This window comes from Rhopalosiphum padi, chromosome 3, assembly GCF_020882245.1.
Source record: "Rhopalosiphum padi isolate XX-2018 chromosome 3, ASM2088224v1, whole genome shotgun sequence".
NCBI lineage: Eukaryota > Metazoa > Arthropoda > Insecta > Hemiptera > Aphididae > Rhopalosiphum > Rhopalosiphum padi.
In genome coordinates this window covers 45,489,821-45,509,879 of record NC_083599.1, presented here as the reverse complement: position 1 = coordinate 45,509,879, position 20,059 = coordinate 45,489,821, and the positions used below count along the sequence as shown (strand labels likewise).

At 25.8% G+C, this 20,059-nt stretch overlaps 1 protein-coding gene across 1 annotated transcript in view; it reads right to left on the bottom strand.

Moving 5' to 3' along the window:
- Nucleotides 1–3,230: 3,230 nt before the first annotated feature.
- LOC132927390 (homeobox protein SIX6-like) overlaps nucleotides 3,231–20,059 on the bottom strand; it is a 37,466-nt gene continuing 20,637 nt past the window's right edge. The window contains exon 3 of the mRNA XM_060991908.1: nucleotides 3,231–6,631. Within this exon, the coding sequence (XP_060847891.1) occupies nucleotides 6,250–6,631 (382 nt within the window). The 3' untranslated portion in view covers nucleotides 3,231–6,249. The remainder of the gene's footprint in view (nucleotides 6,632–20,059) is intronic.

The window sequence follows — 20,059 nt, the reverse complement described above, 5'->3', positions numbered from 1 at the left end:
TAGTTAATGATAAGTATTTTACCCACAAAAGTGATGTTTTGACATTGTTATAGGTAATACAATATTTATGAGTTTATGACCAAGTTTGTTAAAAAAATATCTTATTAATTATTTTAGTATAATTCAAAAACGTTAATACTTTTATTATGATCTGTTAAAATTAAAAATTGTTTTCTGAAACTAATAACTGAGTAATAAATTAGATTTTTTTCATTTTTATAAGGAAATACAACTTGGATAACTATTAATTATTATAATTATAAAAATTGTTATAGTTTATAAAAGCCAACAGGCTAGAGAGATATTAGATATCATTATTTTTTGTTAGGTAAGCCGTAGGTACCCACTTAGGAACTTTATATTATTTTTAGTCATACTCATACTCGGAAGTACACTTTCGCTATACGTCGCGCGTTACCTAAACTCGTGTAGTTATAATATATAGTTTCTTCTTTTAATATTATAAGAAAAAATAATTAATACGACTATAATTACTTGTTATTATTAAGAAAACATGTTTTAAGGCTACGGAATTGAAAAAAAAATATGCAACATAAAATTTTGTATTTAGCTTCTTGGTTATCTGAAACAAATTGATAGTTACTTAGGTATCTCTAGAACCTCTCAAAAAAATATGCAAATGCTAGAAGTTACGAGCCCTGCTCAATGCTCATAACTCATAAGTCATAAGCATAACTATAATCATTTTATAATATTATGTATAGATAATATCTATTAGATATACTATAGTCTATAATATAGTATTTATATATAATATAAAATATATTTATTTAGTTTATAGATTTATAGTTGTGATATGATTTAATTGAACACCAAAAACTAGTTATTCTACCACATATCTATTAACTTTACCTAGTTTATGTAAGAAAATAAAAAATAAGTTTTATACAATTTGCTAGAAATTCATTAAATAACAAAGTTAAGTTTAATAAATGTATCTGTTAATTGTATTTAATGAAATAAATTGGTACCTACAAAAAGTAATAAAAAAAGTAAAACATTAGAAACATAATATTAAGAGGACGTCTCACCCGCATGTGTTGTCTACTTGTCTAAGTCTTACACCCGTACGACATAGTTAATTTTTGTTCACCGGTTTTAATATTACAGTGAATTTACCTATTATCAAACTTTTAGGTGAGAACATTATCTGTGTTCTTTCGTTGGCATTTTACGATATTTTAATTTTTAAGTGAATTATAAGCATTTTTAAATATTTAATAACATTTTTGTAACATTTATTTAATAATATTTTCTAACAATTAGAAACTCATTCTGAATACAAATAATACAATAAATCAGCATCACAATTCCTAAATTTAACGATTATTCTACTTTATATGGTTCTGATTTCATATCTTATAATAGTTATAAATAGGGCAGAGGACTTGTAGCATTTGCATATTTGTTTTGCACAGTCGCAAAAATAGCAGAGTACGAAATAAATACGTTTCATGCTTCCATAGAGCTAGTTTTGAAATTTAATTTTGCATATAAATGCATATTTTGATATTTTTTAATTTTTAGGGTATATTTTATACTTTTATACGCTATTTTATACTTTTTGAGACATATTTAACTTAATTGTAACTTAATGTAATTTTCAAGGTAAAAGTAGTATTAGTATTAATTAAATATTTATTGGCTAAAATGGTTTTTACTAAAATATGAAAATTAATTTTTTTTTTTTTAGTGTCAGAAGAAGATATATAAAATTTAAAAAAGTAAAGCAATAAGAATAAAAGTTACAGTTTAATTAAAATTTGACAATAGTATATTGTAATTTAAATAAAGTGTATTAAAATTGTTTTGACTTATCTTAAAGCCTATTTATTTTATTAATATTTTTAAATTAAACTGTAAAAAAATAATTTTAGTGCATATTTTAAGTGCATATTATAGGGTTTTTAAGCGCATAAGTGCTTACATATTTAGTGTTTTTTTAGAGCTACAAGTCCTCTGCCCTAGTTATAAATTATAATGTCTATAGTTTAATTCACTTACCTATCCTTGCATGATCGGATAATCCACAATCTGAACTGTTTAACTACCAGGAAAATTATTTACAAGACAATACAAATTTATTAAATTTATCTAATATCCAGTTATACGTACTTGGCAAAAATTTTTAATAGAATATTAGAAAAACAAAAAATTTGATAAACTTTCTTTTCATTTGGCAATTATAAATAGATTCACAAAATCTATTAAACCGTTATTTAAAATGAATGATCAATATTTATAACTTTATTGATTAAAAATATAAAATACAACTTTAAATGTTTTCGAAGAAAAAGATACAAATTAAATAATGTCAACTTTTAATACTCTTGATATGGTTCAACCACTTCAACCATAATATACATCTTCTTATTAGTTGTAAAATCAATTATCATCTGAATTTACAGTATGTAGTAAATTTTAGGTACCTACTAAGTAGGTTTATTGCACAATCTTCTTTCAAAAATTAGTAAGTATTGAGGTGTACTTATGTTATTGATAGTTGATACTTCTAAAACTTATATAAAATATAAACAATATTTTATTGTAGTATCAGAAAACTTGGTTTTTATTTCTAAACTGTCATAAATTGTACTTTTTACTTGTATAACCTACCTCATATTATTATGAAATTATTACGTATAGATGCCAAATGGGTTAGGTATCTAGAAAAAGTACTTCTTTGATATCATATAAGATAAAAACCAACTAAAGGAATTTAAATAAGTGATTAAATTACAAATATTAAGGTCGGTATATTTAGTAACTACTAACTAGTAACAGTTTGAATTATTGATACCTACTTCAATTCTCGCCCCTCGCCCTAACGAGCGGTTTACACTTTACACGCTTTACACAAAATGCAGTTTTTATTTAAATAAAAAAATAAAAAATTTGAGTTTATATGTTGGCATTATGGCAATATTATCTTGAAATTTGATGTAGGTACCTAAGTATTTGAATTTAAAATGTTAAGAATGGATAGACAAAATAGGATAACAGATATTATTAGCGAGCGAAGCAATCGATACATTTTTTTTCACTTACAAAGATTAAACGGAATGCAAATCTTTCATAGATTATTTGTAATTGTTATCCTAGAATTTTGATTTAAAAATTGAGATTACATAAGTTTTACGCAACCATTCAGTATTGAATACTATAGGAAGTGACAAATACAACATTCTTTTTTTTACAATAGGTACATATTATTATCCAGTTATATTTTATATTAAGAACAATTTGTACAGTACATATAATATTAATATACAATAAAAATATGAATACCCGTTCGATACAACCACTCGGGTGTTTCTATTTTACATTACTAAAAAAAAAAAAATTAACAAAAAACGGTCGTGTGCCATATCCCGCATAAAGAGATTTTAATGTGGTTATACATAAATCGTGTCGGCAGCACAGCACGTAATATACGTAAAGCTTGGTTTCTGTTTTCCAATAAACAATCCAAACAATACTTCGACGTGACTTCTATAGTTCTATTCGACTAATACTTAGTGTTAGGGTTCCAATATACCTTCGAAATATTTTAAACAACAATAACAACACGTTACTTCATCAAATTTTTCTAATATGTATATACGAATTTAGAATTATCTAACTTCCAGAGTCATGAAATCGTGTTATATCGAGACGAAAGCCAGGCATATATATAGGTATAAGGATTCAGATTGAAAACATAAATCTGACGTCAGTTAGCTTGTAATCATTTCGTATATATAGGTACTTATGTATAAAATCACGTAAGAAACTAAAGACCTGATTTCGGGGTTTACATTATAGTTTTAAAACGAAAAACAAATAATATTATTTTAAAATTATCATAAAACATTACATATATTAAATGCTAAGGGGGACAACTTGATGAGATTTATGTATACACGATATATAATATAATTAAACACTTACGAAATGTATTTGGCATTTCAATTAAATCAACTAGGTAACAACGATAAAAACTATTTTAATCATTTATATTTTATACATACACACATATACATATTATTGTACATGTCATACAATATGCCTACTCATACAGTGATTATTTTCAAATCGATTGCACACGCCAATATTGCATCGTTACTCGCGTATTATTGTGGCGAACTTTATGGCGCACAAACGTTAGGAACCTACTTCGCAAAAAAATTTATCACACCACAGCACTTAGGTACCTATATACCTATATATATAATATGTGATATTTTTAATATTGCAGTTATCCGTCATTTGTCACTCGCAATAGTCAGTGGCCTCATATAATGTGGTTTATTTTACGTTAAATACCATAAGTCATAACCCTATCAAGCATTAATTGTTTTTGGTAGGCAGGTGGTCGAATGAATCAATAACAAAAACGATATGAATGAAAACTTTTATAATGTTTTTGCTTATGAATATATTATGAAACTCATGAAAACCCGCGAACTTGTGTTTCAACTAAATGACAATTATTACCTAATAATGTTAAAACTTATTTTAGGATTTTATTAAGTTTTTTTTTGTGAAGTTCCGTTTGAGTGTGGGCGTGGAGAACACGTAGTTATACCATAGCATCACTCGCGCTTGTTAATAAGTTACCTACAACCTACGTGATACCCGTGTAGCGTGTCCACCAGTAACGTCGGTAACACTGTTAACAGTCTCCGTCAATCTTATGAGCAGAGTGTAACAACATTCAAAATTAAAAAAAAAATCGAAATAATGGATACCTAATGGAATAATTTATTAAAGGTTGATAGAGTTAAAATAATATCTCTGTTCCAAAATTTAAAGATCACAATAATTTCGGGATTTTATATTATTATATATTTAGTATAACGATTATTTTTAATAAAATATTGTCGAACGAAGAAATTATCGCGTCTTTCGTTTTCCTACAATATATTAATATATCATTGCTTGTGCTGTATTTGTTCGCTGCGTACGAGTAAGGCAGAATCGAATAATAATCATGCCAGAAAAAAAACCTATAAACGAGATAAAAATATCGCGCAAATGAGATGTGTCTGGTCGTGCACAGTTGTGTATGTTATCTGGCAATAGCTTCAAAACAAGGTAGATATGACTAATATTATATCAATATATTTTTTATTATTTTTAAATCTTATGACTTTATGATTCATATACATTTGTATAATATGCGTACGAACTAATAATTTCGACTAATTATATTTTCAAAATTCCATACCCATTTGTAGAAGTATGAGACTGACTAATACATTATACGTTTTTGTGTTAAAGATGTGATGGGTAAAAATAGCATTGTCTTTTTTTCCAATGCCGTAATGTGATAACTAAAATACAAAAATAAGTCAGTTTGAAATATAAACAAAATTAAATAAAATGAACTCGCATTTACTGCGAAATGTATTAATATAATTATCCAATTATCCACATACTTAGTATTACCTATGTATGAAACGTATATTATTTTGCACAGAAAAGCTAACACAACTCATAAAAATAAGTTGTTTAATTTAAAAATAAAAAACGAATATGATAAGATGATATGGTATATCAGACATTTTAGAAATTAGCTAAACCAGCTAAAAAAATGACCATTAGACGATAGCACACGCACTGCAATATTAAATAATAACTAAAATACATTTAATACAAAATCAGCTCAAAAATGATTCTTAAAATAATTGTAAGTTTAAAGCTGTTCCGGTGGTAAGTAGTAAGTACCTAGGCATATGTGATGGTGTCGCGGCTCATTTTTACAGCTAATATATATATATAGCCATAGGCTTTTAGTTATAGCCTCAGTTTTTTAAAAATTGAGAGAATAAGTTTTCTTACAATCACTGTTAAAAGTTTTATAAAATGTGCGATTATTGATCGAATTAAGTTATTGTTTATTAATAAATAATAATAAATAATTATATTTCTTTCTTTGCTGGTCGCAAATCGACTGACGGACGTGTTCGTTGTTCCGGGACACAAATTGTGGGCTCACTGAACATAATATAATATGTTTGACATTATTAGAAAAAAAAAATGAAAAAAAATAAAATCAACTAAAAAAATAATAATAATATTTATACTTATATAGATAATGGGGTTTTGTGTACAATTTGTGCCATTATGTATTTTTTGTTTTTAAAATACATATTATTACCTAATAATACAATAAGATAGAAGTACTGCTATAAAGTATACATAATGATATAATATATATTATGTTAATTAATAATCATCAATTCATTATGAATGCGATGCGGCCGAAGTTTGTGGTATGGGCTGGAGCATTTGGTGATGGTGATTGTGGTACAGGTGACTGAGATGATTGTTGTTGTTGTTGTTTATGTTATTGTTGTTGTTGCTGTAATGGTGTTGGTGGGGATGATGGTGATGGTGATGGAGGTGGTGAGACGGATAGTCAGACGGGAACATTTCCGTGTCAGAAGCTGGGTATCCGGTCACCACCGTGGCTGTGGCAGATTTGAGAGCCGCAGCTGCCACTACAGAACCCATTTTTCCGCCGCCAGTGGACGAGGCCACGCTCTGGTAACACATCGACTTGACACCGTGCATGTCAGTCATTTCGTAGTTTCTGCTATCTGAACTACCGATACTCAGCAAATCACTAATAAAAAAAAAAATGTACAAAATTAGTAAATCGACTGCATGAAATATATTATTAACATAAATTTAACTGGTATTTTGGAAAAAGGTGTGAAAATAAATAAATCAATCATTTGGAGCGCTCTGTAAATTAATTTGATAAAATTAAACTGCGCAGTGATAAAATATATTTATTTTTTTGCGTGAGTGCGACACATTATAATGAGACGTACAATATTATTTTGTCTTGATCATTATTATAATATTATACTTATATACGGCATGTTCTTCATCTGAATTACACTCGAACAACAACCAAAGTATATTGCGTTTGAATGAGCTCATTGCAATTTACGTAAAACAAATTAATAACTAATAAAAGCTATAAATTTAACCCAGTCAGCCTCTATGTTACAAATTTACAATAAATATTTTACAATATGGTTTTTGATATTGCTATTTAAGTATTTAAATTTACTATTAGTACCTATTACGGTATAGTTTGATTAATTTTTTTCGAAAATGTTGTATTTATTTTATTATTAATATTTAATTATTAAAATAAAATATAAAATATAAAAATATAAAAATATAAGTAAATAAGTTTAAGTGTCTCCACTAATTAATGTTTTAGAATTAGAACAAAATAACTAACATTGTTATTCTTCGTTTGAATATGTATTTTCGTTCGAATATGAACTTCAATAATTGTCAATAAAAAAAAAAACCGTTTATAATATATTTAATAATATATATTATACTTATATGTATTTTGATTACTTCATAAACTAATTATGAGAAACCTTGAATTAAATTCAAGCCTTATATACACATTTTTAACTGAAAAATAATTTGCAAATTTTTGTGATTTTTTCGAGTTTTGTTAAAACGTGTGTTTCAACTTTCAAATGCTTATTTAAAATAAATCGTGCGTATCTTTAATATTTTTTAAATAGGTACAATTAAAACTCATGAAGAATTTTGTATTACATTTTCAAGCTTTTTAATCAAGTAAACGTTTTTTTATCTACATTCATAAAAAAAGTTTGTTCTGATCCTTAGTAAATTATTATAGCAAACAATGAAATGATCTTTTAAGGGGCCTGTCTACGAGTGACCTGTTTTTTTGCTCAAAAAATACTTTACAGAAAACTCACATCTTTCGTAGAATAATGCGATTTTAAAATAGAAAGACTTATCGACAAATTTGATTTCAATATTTTAAAAATTATATTTCTTAAAAGTTTGAATTTCACCAACTTTCACAGGTTTTTAATTTTTTTTAAATTATTTTTGTTTTAACAATACGTAATTAAAAATTAGAGTCCTATTCTCCTTGTAAAAACTAAAAATTTTTTCTATTTCTAGAAAAAAAAAATACATCGGAGTTGGACCAATCTATGAGACGTAGTAACGTCTGTACGCCTGTAATGTGTTTTTTGAGCATATAAAATCACACTTGTAATATATTTTCAGTCTGTCGGTACTGTTGATATTTTCGTGTACGTGTGTAGATGGAACCCCCAACCTGAGAAACATTACTTACACTCACACTAATAATCATTTACGACAAATCCAAAGGTATTGTGCGGCGGTAACGAGTATACAAATTGCCTAAATGTTACCCCTTATTAAATAGTCGCGAACAGGTTCCTTATTGTTTAAAATTATTTGTTCATTAGATAATAATATGCAGAAGTTTCGTATGTTGATAAATAAATAAATATAAAAAGTTAAGAACTAAATTTTAAATTGTATTGACCTTTTTTTTGCTTTCAATAGTTTTTGATCCACTAGATTTCAATGTTTTAAAAATTGGCCCTTTAATAATAATTTTGAATTGCTCATCTGGTATATTATATATAATACGTATTCCCAATGAATATCTCAATTTTTATACTACTATCCCCCTTAATTGTGATATAATATTTTTATTTTTAGTCCAAAATTATTATTTTACAAATTGTAATGTTTAATTATTATTAATTGTTTAATTGCTTAGTTAAATATTGTTCATTGTCTAAGTAATATACTATTTTTAGATCGAGCCGGTATAGCAATTAAAAAAAAAAAAATAACAAATTAAAATAATTTACTATTACTATCTATATATTATTTATATTTTATCATTAATATTTGTTTGAAAAATCTAAGAAATAGTTAAATAACGATTTATATCATGATTATAAATTTCTTAAATCAAAAATCGGTGAAAATTGAAAGGAGTAATAATTAATAGAAAACTAATTAAGTATTCAGTATTTACTTTCGGAAGAACCTAGGGCAACTAATAATTTATATTATCAGAGTAAACTTTAGTTTCAGATCATTTTAAAAATAAGTTCTTAAATCATAAGTAATTAACATTTTACTAATTTAAAATTTAAAATTTAAATTTTCTAATATTCTGAAATTAGAAATGATTAATAAAACAGGACAATTACCGTGAATTTACCGACAAATTATGAAAAATGAGACGTATGAAAATAAAATGAAAAATACAATTACATTTAAAAAAATTCAACTAAAGTCTCAGTAAAACAGGACACATTTAGCGCCACTGATTTATTTCTATTTCACAGTTCAATTTTCCATGGGTGGAATTGGGTCAACTGTACATAGCTACATTTTGATGAGTAGTTTGAGGCCGATACGTTTGTCTAAATGTGTCAGGTGCATAAAGAGATTATCTTGGATGAAAAATATGACTTCGTAAAAGAAGATAACATAATGTTTATTGTTTACCAATTTTACAGTTATAAACTATACCTAGTCTTAAACTCTTAAAATATAAAAAATATGCTTAAATTATATGAAAAAATACGCAATTAATAAACATATAGTATATACAAATGAGCATTGTTTTGATCATGAGAAATTCATTATTTCAAAAAGGATTAACATTTATCGAGTTTGAAAATCTATATATTTTTAAGTTTTTACTTTTTTAATTGACAATATACATTTTTTATTTCATATTTCAAAGTAGAATATTCTTGTTATATATACCTACAATGTACGTAAAACGTGAATTTCGAACAAGTATTTGATTATTTATCATTTATAATATTTTATAAGTTATAATTTTTTTATGTTAAAAGAGAAAAGTGGTATCTTCTTTACACACTACATAGTGTAAATCCACTACACTCTTCAAAACTTTAAATATCTTTTGTATTAATAAGATACTTATTTTATCTTATTATTATCTTATATTATTCTTTTTATTGCTATTAATATTGTCTCTATCATGTATAAATTTATATTTTTGGGTCTCGGTCTGTTCGGCTTTACCCAGTGAAATAAATTAATAAAATATATAAATATAATAGGTGTATCATTACGAAATGTCATTAGATGTATTATAATAATATGCATGTTTTTTATAATTGCTTATAAATACAATTTATTAAGTTTTAAACACATGACTACATTAATGTAGACACATTCATAAAACAGTTTAGCTGTAGGCTGTATGTGCGAAAAATGCTCACATATTAATTTTATACATGAATTAAATAGTAGAATTTAATACTTCATGACTTATCGTTGTGTTTATTATTGGTTTAAATAATGGTTTAGACGAACTAATGCTCATATTACTCATTTATGTTTAATTTTTTTTATACTATATACATAATATTTAGTATTGTCATTGATTATACATATTAAAACAATATTATAATCAATGATATAGTATTCAGTTACTTTATTAATATTATAAACTCAACTCCAGTACATAAATTTTATTTTTACTAAGAGTCAGCATAAACACATTTTTTTATGAATAATTTAAATGTTGTGTATTATTAGCTATAAATTCCTAAATGGCTATATATTTTATTATGGTATTTAATTATCATTCATAAAAATGTTCATAATATTAATGAACTATTTATTATTTTTTATATCATACACAGTGTATCTTAAGTCGTATCAACGCATAGTTTTTTTATGATTAGATATGGATCGATAAAATAGAATATCAACAAAATTTAAAAATCGTGTTAGGTTAATTATTGATTGATTCTGATAAAGCTATTTTCTGAATACATTTGTTTGATCGATTCATACATTTTAGGTTATTAACTTATAAATCTTGATTTTCGACCATCTAAATCCTTAAATTCAGTAAATTAATTATTAGAATTAATTTGAATATCTAAAATTTTCATATAGCGTTACTTTATAGGTATAATAAAAACTAACTACCTAAAAAAAGATGATTTAATTTAATTGATTTTTATCAACAAGCTACGCTTTTAGTTAATTATATAATCATATATACCTATTACCTGTATCTATACCCTATACCTATAGACAATGTAAAAACACATGAGATAAACAACTTAAGGTACCTAGTATAAATAATATTTCGGAGGTAATGGCATATATTATTATTTTTAAAAATATTATAGACTGCTGAAGGTTAAACTTTAACTGTTTAAGTTACGAATATTATAATAATAGTAATAACTAATAATAAATAATAATATTACATCTAATAATGCATAATGTGATATATTATCGTATCATGTATAAATATTTTATTATAAGGTAGAAGAATATTCGAGAATGAATGTTTATCAATTAAAATTAACTTCAAAATAACATAATATCAACCTATAGTATGTAGATAGGTATATATATCGTATATATCATTGTATAGACAAATAGTTGTATATACCTACTCAATGATATGTGTATCAGTGTATCACACATATTATCTACCTAGTTATTATGTAAAATGTTCATGTAGTTATACATTATTGTGAAAATGATTATTTATAACATCTATATTATAATGGTATTATTTAGGTCGTTATAATATTAAACCAAATACAAGGTTAGTTTACTTAAAAAAGAATTCTATACAAAACAGATACGTATAAAAACAATTTTCATCATACTTCTTTAAGATTTCAAAAATAAATGTTGAATACATACATACTAATATACTGCTAGAGAAATTCTATTCAATAAATTTACATATTACATATAATATCGTATTTATGATAATATTGAAGACATTTAAATTTAAATCATTAACGCAGTGTAAGTTATATATAGGTAAAATTATTTATAAATATATACAAAGTTAGTCATACCAGCCTTGTATTTTAATATTCGGTACACTAACTTACTATAGTATTTTCAGATTGTATACCTAGTTTACATATAATATATAGTATCACGTAATCATGAAATGTGCTTAAAAATATTACTTATATTATTTATCAATTTGTTTTCTGTATTTATTTAGAAATGTATTCAGCCAATTCGGAAACAAAATAATAATATTTATTATTGAATGTATTATCATCGTACTGATGTACTAATTTTTACCTATTTAATTGAATAGGTATGGACAGAAAATAAGAAAATAAGAAAATTTAAAATATTACTTTTATATATTTAGTTTTACGTGGCTATATTATATTAGAGTATAGGTACAGGTTAGAGCTAGGTACACAATTAACAATTATTATATACAATATACATTATAATTTAGAGACTAATATTTTATTACCCCGCGCATGTGCGCATTTATCAATGAGTAATATATATATATGTATATATTATACAATAATTAAAGATGTAATGATAAATAATAATTTTAATATTGTATAATTATAGAACATTCCACAAATAATAATTATGTATACAAATTATATTATGTTATTCTGAGGAGGGTTTTGATTTGTAAATTTGTTATTCTAAAATACCTACTGTTTTAGATTTTCTATTCCCTCTACATAAGAAATATTGTTTCTTTTATTTTTTATTATAAATACTATTTTATGATAGAAATTTTAAAATTAAAGAAATACAGATTTGTCTATAAGATATTTTGAGTTACACCAAAAAACAAAATAGATTTTGTCGAAAATTAGTTTTGCGATAATGTTTTACTTTCAAACTCCCGAGGTCTAAAGTACCTATAATCAGAAACTACCCTCAATGTTAAAAAACAAAACATTTTTACTGTCCTAAAAGCTGATAAGAAACACAAAAAACTCATATCATTGAAAAATCAATACATTCAACGTTCGACTGAGAATGTAAAACATATCTTGTGATATTATATACTAAGTAATATAAGCTGATAGCCGTTTCGACTCGGTATAGTTTTTTGTATATATATTATATAAATGATATATCATTGAATTAAAATGTAACATATCCACTCGGCGGCTAATTTATAACAGTGTGGTAGCCACTAATCCACCTTTTTTCTATGTTATTTTTATGCCTTTTAAAAAAAAGTAATTATACCTAATAGTCTTTACTGTTTTAAAAAATTATTAGGCCTATTTCTTCATATTAAGTGCATATAATTACATTTTTAAGGGTGACATTTATAAGCGCTTGTTTAAAATATTAAGTCCGGATCACTGATTATAGTAACTATAATAATAGTTGTGTACTAATTGAGTCTTATACCAAAACTAAGAAAAATAAATTTTAGTATAAATACTAAAAATATAGATATTACATTTAAAAAAATAAGTTTATCACATACTTTTTAACTAATTTAAACTAATTTTAAAGCATTTAATTCAATTATTATATTAGATAAATATTTTATAAAACTATAATTTACATAATTATAATTATATCTATTGCACATTAATAAAATGTTCAAAATCAATAAATAAAAAAAACATTTATAACCATACCTATAGAATTTTTTGTTATAGATAGTCCTGTCTGTAAAAATTGGAAATAAGATTTTTTTTTTTTAAGTTTGACGGAATTCAAAATCAAAATATGGGAAAAATAAAGATTTTACTTTAAAATTTACGAGATTAAATTAATATTTATACCTAATCTGAGACTCAATTCGTTCAAAAAAGTTTTATTCGTATGCAGCCATAATATATATTATACGTACGTACGATATTTATTAGCTGTTTCACTACTTCAATAAAATATTATACATTACTTTGCATATCGGGTGTTTGCATATTAAATCTGCGTAAATCAGTTGTATGGATAAAATTTAATCGACATGTATCTATATAATTCTAGAGAATAATGTCAAATCAAGCGTAGCGATGGCCGAAATATGATATCAAACGCTTTGCTTGTTTGATTTTTATTCGAAACGATACAACTACAACCGTATGCCACGATTATTTTATCAAACAACACTCATTATTTCAAAATCTATTAATGCTTTTGAAAATATTTTTTATATAATTTCTAATCGAAATAAAATGACATCGATAAAAAAATTATATTATTTGGAGTTAACATTTTTTAAACCTTAACTTTAAATACTTATAACTTATAAACTACTTTTCCGAATTCAGATTCTTATGTACCAAAATACTTTAAAAAATATTCTGTTTTAGAATATGAGATAAAAGTATAAAAATGGATGTTGTAAAACATTAACAAAATTATAACGATACAAATAAAAAAAAAATGTTTGATTTTAACTGGAAAAAAGGTAAAAACATTTTTTTTTTTCAAAAACCTTAATAGATTATTAAAAATGAATTAATGACTATAATTAGTGTTGATCGATAAATGAATCACTCAGTATAGCGAGTATGTAATCAATTTAACGCCACGATAGTCGATAATAATATTTAATATCAGAATGGTACCTATATATGTATGTATATTGTATATACTGTATTATATTTAACCCACTCAATTTTAATTACGCGTGGTATAATCTTGGTAACACACTACACGCCAAATATTATTGTATGTAGGTACGCATCAGTTGTTTCAAACATTTTCGTTTGACGACCACGCGTAATTCATTTATCGCAACGATTTAGCATGATAAACTGATAAATGAGTAAATTAATATTTTAGGAATATGCAAATAAATCATTTAGGTATCTACACCGAATAAGTTGATTGGGAAGATCTAATATCTCCTAAATAGGTTGTCAGCTATTATCTTTCGTTGTATTTAAAGTAGTTGGGTCCCTTCCCGTTCTATATTATTTAAGAATAGATACTCGTATTATAAATAAAATACAATGGACAATAACTTCTAGGTCAAAGATGATACAATATTATTTGAAAATATTTTCTTTGAATTATTTTTGAAAATGTTAACGTAGTAAGCGTTTTACTATTACTGCAGCCATCATATTCTATTACGACTTTTTGTCTAATACATTCAATAAATCAGTGTCTTTACAACTATAAATAGTAATCAATATATTTATATTTTATAGAAAGTAATGTAAATATGATATTATGTAAATACGTATCATAATGACGGAGCGGCGCCGTCGGTCGACTACTGCACGGTAGTTATGTGACAAAATAAAATAATACACGGTCGTGTATATTTCGCCGACGCGGGGTTCTGCGTATTTTTCTCCACACATTCGGATGGATAGGATCGTAATGGTCTCGCTTGGTGGCGACAACGGCTGAGATAAAGCAAAACCGTCATCGTATAATATGGTATATCGTACATGGGTACATATGTGATATATATACATATATATTTAAATACATACCCAACCAGTAAAAATGTCTAAGACATCATATATAATATAATATACGACCGCTGAAAACCCAAATTTTATATCGGTAAACAATAATAATATATCTTTTAAATTACAAACACTCGGTCATTGGTATTTTTCAGACCTCCGTATCGTGGAATACACACACACACACACACACACACACACACACACATAGGTACGTATTATGTGTTAGTCCCTTTTGACTAGCCGGGAGAGATATGACCACCTCCGTTTTTAGACGTCCTTATAATAAATGTGTTTTTGTGCCTTATTTTCAGACGTATTAGAGATATTTATTTGTGTGCTAGAAAAAAAAAATAATTTAAATAGAAAAGTACGATGAAAAATACTATAGTAGTGTAGTAAGAATATAAGTTAATTATATAGGTTAATCAATTTATTTTAAATATTAATTATTATATATATATAATATCATATTATCATATGATAGCGCTAAGTTAAAAATAATAAAGTGTAGAGTATACCCCTGTGCAAGATATTTAATCGTTTATAATTTTATATAACTAATATCTAATAATCATATCATTATATTTTAAACTATTTGTCTATTTCTCCGGTGGTTTTAATGAGAGCTTTTATAGTATGTATCATGTATGTTAAATGTAAAAATATTATGTATATATAGTGATTGAATTGCAGAGTATGTACCGCTCTATAACTCATATACGATTTACGTGAGTTACGTCTGTCAGATAGTCAGATAAATAGTAAACACACTTAAAAAGGTAAGACACTCTAACTTTACTTTTATACAATATAACTATACAAGTACTTTGTACCTGTAGTAATAGAATCCAAGGTTAAGCATTAATAAGTTTATAATTAAAATTAAGTAAAAGCGTCAATTTAACATTAAATAAAATAAATATATGTTGTTATTTCTTTTTATATATTACAAAATGTCAAATTAAAAGCTGCGATTGAGTGTCTAATTATTAGACATTACCGGTGTAAGTCAATTTTAGTGTATTTTGGTTCATTGGAAAATCTACCATCTAAATTTGTCAAAATAATCAAATAAAATATATGCGCGAGTGTACCTTTATGGGCTTTATGTAATACTATAATTATTAATTAGTAACCTAGTATAGGTATCTTATAAACGGAAAATATTCAATAGTATAATATTATAAATTTATAACATCTAACACATATAAAAGAGAAAACTTATGGTCTAAATCCAATCTGGTTTTAATGTGGTAATAACTAATAATAGGCGTATAGCTATAACCCCAAATCACTATAAGATACTCAATACTTAAATTCCGAAATATTCCAAAAAAAAAAAAACGCGATATAATGAATTCGTCCCGGTCCAATAGCATATATTTATGCATATATTTAAAACATCATAGTTATTATTATATTACTATGATAATTTCAAAAGAATAACATTAAAAAAAACGCTAAAAAATAATTCGTATCACTTGTATTATTCGCACAAAGAAATAAAATGAATAATAGCATACAATATAGGTGCATAAACGTAGTCAAAGCTGTGAAACGAATAAACAACTTTTCGATATGTTGTTAATATAATATTATATAATATATATTCGATAACCGATAAGAGCAGCCAATAGACAAAGAAAACTCGAGTGGTTAAAAAACGCATGGCAGCCGACGATGAGATAATTTAATCGAACAAAACTATTACGAGAAATAATATAGCAAGTAAGACGCAGTATTATAAAATACAAGAGCCAGTAGGTTTGCTACTTGATTGTTCTCAATTTTTTTTAAACAATGAAAATTTATTTAAAATTTAGAAAATAATTTTTTTTTGCTTTTTATAAATTTTGGCAGTATGATTTTGGTTAGTGTTACTAAGAACTCAATATGTTGGCAACTGAAACAGATAGTGTTACGGATAACAAGGAAAATTGTGATAAAAAAAGCAAGATTAATGTTCAAGTTTTTCATAGCTGTGTATTTATATCAGTATTTTTATACGTTGTCAAAATAGTTAATTACAACTATGATACATCCGGCATACGTATTATTGTCCTTTGTTGAGACTGAGACAGTCTATATTATAAATTATAATATATTATACTTAGTAGTAAGGGGCTGGTAATAGGCTTTAAGTAATATTTGTGAGGAATATATTGTCTATAGTAATATTATAAATTATAATACCTATTTACCAGGTTTCTTATTCGTATACCTAGGACCAAGATTTAATCATAATTGTATATATATATACACCTATAAATATAGAATTATATAATTATACTATAATATGCAATATTTCAATAATATATAATATTATGACTAATTTAAAATACGAGCAATGAGTATTAGAACATTCCACAACTACCGTTTGTGTTGAGGAATTTATGAGTGCCGATTAATAATAATAATAATAATAATATAAAATCAGTCGACCAAACAAAATTCGAAAGATAGAACAAAAAATACAACGTGTAGGTACGAACTACAAACAACAACGTTATAGTTTATTATAGGCTACATATTATTAACAATTATGTATTATAGGTATAATACGTTATACACTCGTATATTCAACGAACGTGTAGCAGTGGCGTCGACCTTGAATGCAACGCCGTGCAATGCACAATGTGTGCATCTTGACTTACCTATATGCACATTGTGCGCCTTACTTTAATAGCCGAATGTACATTATATTATTATGTTTTATGCATATCACTGCGGATGTGTGTAACGTTGTTGTGTTATACGCGTATGCCTGTCTGTAGTGCTATATAATTTGGAGGTCGAGCGGCGGCCGAAACAGTGAACAACAGCATAATATTATTATTGTATCATGCGCTTGTTCGCAAACGTCACAAGTCATAATATTGTGTACCTTGGAAATATGTGGAAAATAAACGAAAAATGAACAGTCTACAGAGTGATTCACCAAACATGCTAACCTCTATTTTTTCCTTGAATAATGAATTTATTCAAATTCTGATTTTTGCAATTCTTAATGTTTTTTGTACTACATACTTCCAAAGTATTTTATTATGATATAAACTTTTGTTTTCAAATGAAGTGGCCCCTTTTAAATGTAAATTATTTAGTAGATATTAAAAAAAATTGATGTTCCTATTTCATAATTTGAATGAGTATAATTTATCAGTTATTAAAATGATTATGCTGAGAATAATAATTAATAGTCTTTAAAAATGGTTTTACAAAAACATTAAATAGATGTATAAATTTAATATTGAATCTATTATATTTTATTATACTTCGGTCAATGTTGTTAGATTATTAATATTAACTTAAATAGTTTTCAAATGACCCATTTCTTTCAAGCCTATTATTATGGACCTATTAAACACAAATTTAAATAATTATTTATTCAAATATTAATTTTAATTAATTATTAATAAATTAAAAAAAAAATATCTGCTAAATAACTTACAGTAGTAAAGCCGACCTCATTAGAAAAACAGAAGTTAACGTCTTTATAGTCTATGAGACACTCCTTATAGTAAGTAATACAAACAATCCAAATTATGGTCTTTTGTTATATTATAGTTATACTTGAAAGTCAAAAAAAAATAAGGTTTTGAATAACTGCATTATCAGGCCATTATGAAAGAAAATAGACATATACCTTGTATAATTGATTTCGTATGTTGCATATAGGTTTTTATTTTTTTGCTAACGATAAATATTTTTTATTACTATATGATATCATGTTGATAGGAATTGTATTATGTCACAGACTCCTACACTAGATACAAGGAATTTGTGTCATAAAATTAATCTTGTCTCATCATTTTCTTGATTGGAAAATTGATATAGTAGTGCGCAAATAATAGACAATAGGTACTGCAGATGTATAACTAAGTGTATAACATATTTTTTAGTATAACTGTATAGAAAATGACAAGCACTAATATTAACGTCATATATCTTGTACAATCATGATACATACCAATACAAGACCAACTCTGTACTACCCACAAGCCACAACTCACCAGTAACCCACCCGTAATACTCAATTAAAAATTTTAATTTAAAATGATCAGAGATATTTATGCTAGTGGAGATCGCGGTGCTCCACTGCAAATCTATAAAGTGCCGTATTATAGCACTATATACACATTTAGATAATAATTAGAATATTATATATATTATATTATTATCTCCAACCGAATTAGTCATAGTCATAGTTTTACGTTGCAATATTATAATATTAAACGAAAACGCGGGGTAGATGATTTTTTTTTAGACCATAATCGGATGCAAAGGGGAAGCTATAGGGTAAAAGGCATAATATTTGCAACGTAAGTGTGTATAATTTAGGTAATATTCACGAAACATGGCGAGGACGCAAGGTCAATATTACGTAAAAACGCGGGAAAAAATGCACGCATGTAGGTACGATGTCATTGTAAAATAATCCGCTGTCCGTGAGAATTGCATTTTGGAAAAACGCATATTATGTATAATGTCGCCACTCCGCTGCCGCGCACCACCACACCATTCATCGGTCGGTGGGTCGGTCACACGCAACAAACGCACTCACCGCCGACCCATGTAATATATTATTAATATTTTTATCATGTATCCAAACTGCCAAATGGAATATACCCTTTTGTTTATTGATTCGTAAGATACTAGTATATAATACATTAAAAAAAAAAGGGTTTTATCTTCATTATACTCCAGGAGGTTAACCACGATTTTTTTTTGAAAAATCCCTCACGGATACCCGGTGATTAGAACTTAAAAAAACCGATTGAATTCGATATACTGACAATTCATTTTTTTTTAATTAAAAAAAAACATCGATTAATCGACAGTGGAGGTATCGGCTATTAAATGAAATAATCGAACAGTCTAAAATTATGGTGACGTCTAATAAATCATTTAATAATAATTTGTAGACACATATTTTCAAGCGTAAGTACGCGGGAAAACAAACAAAATCCGTAGGTTTA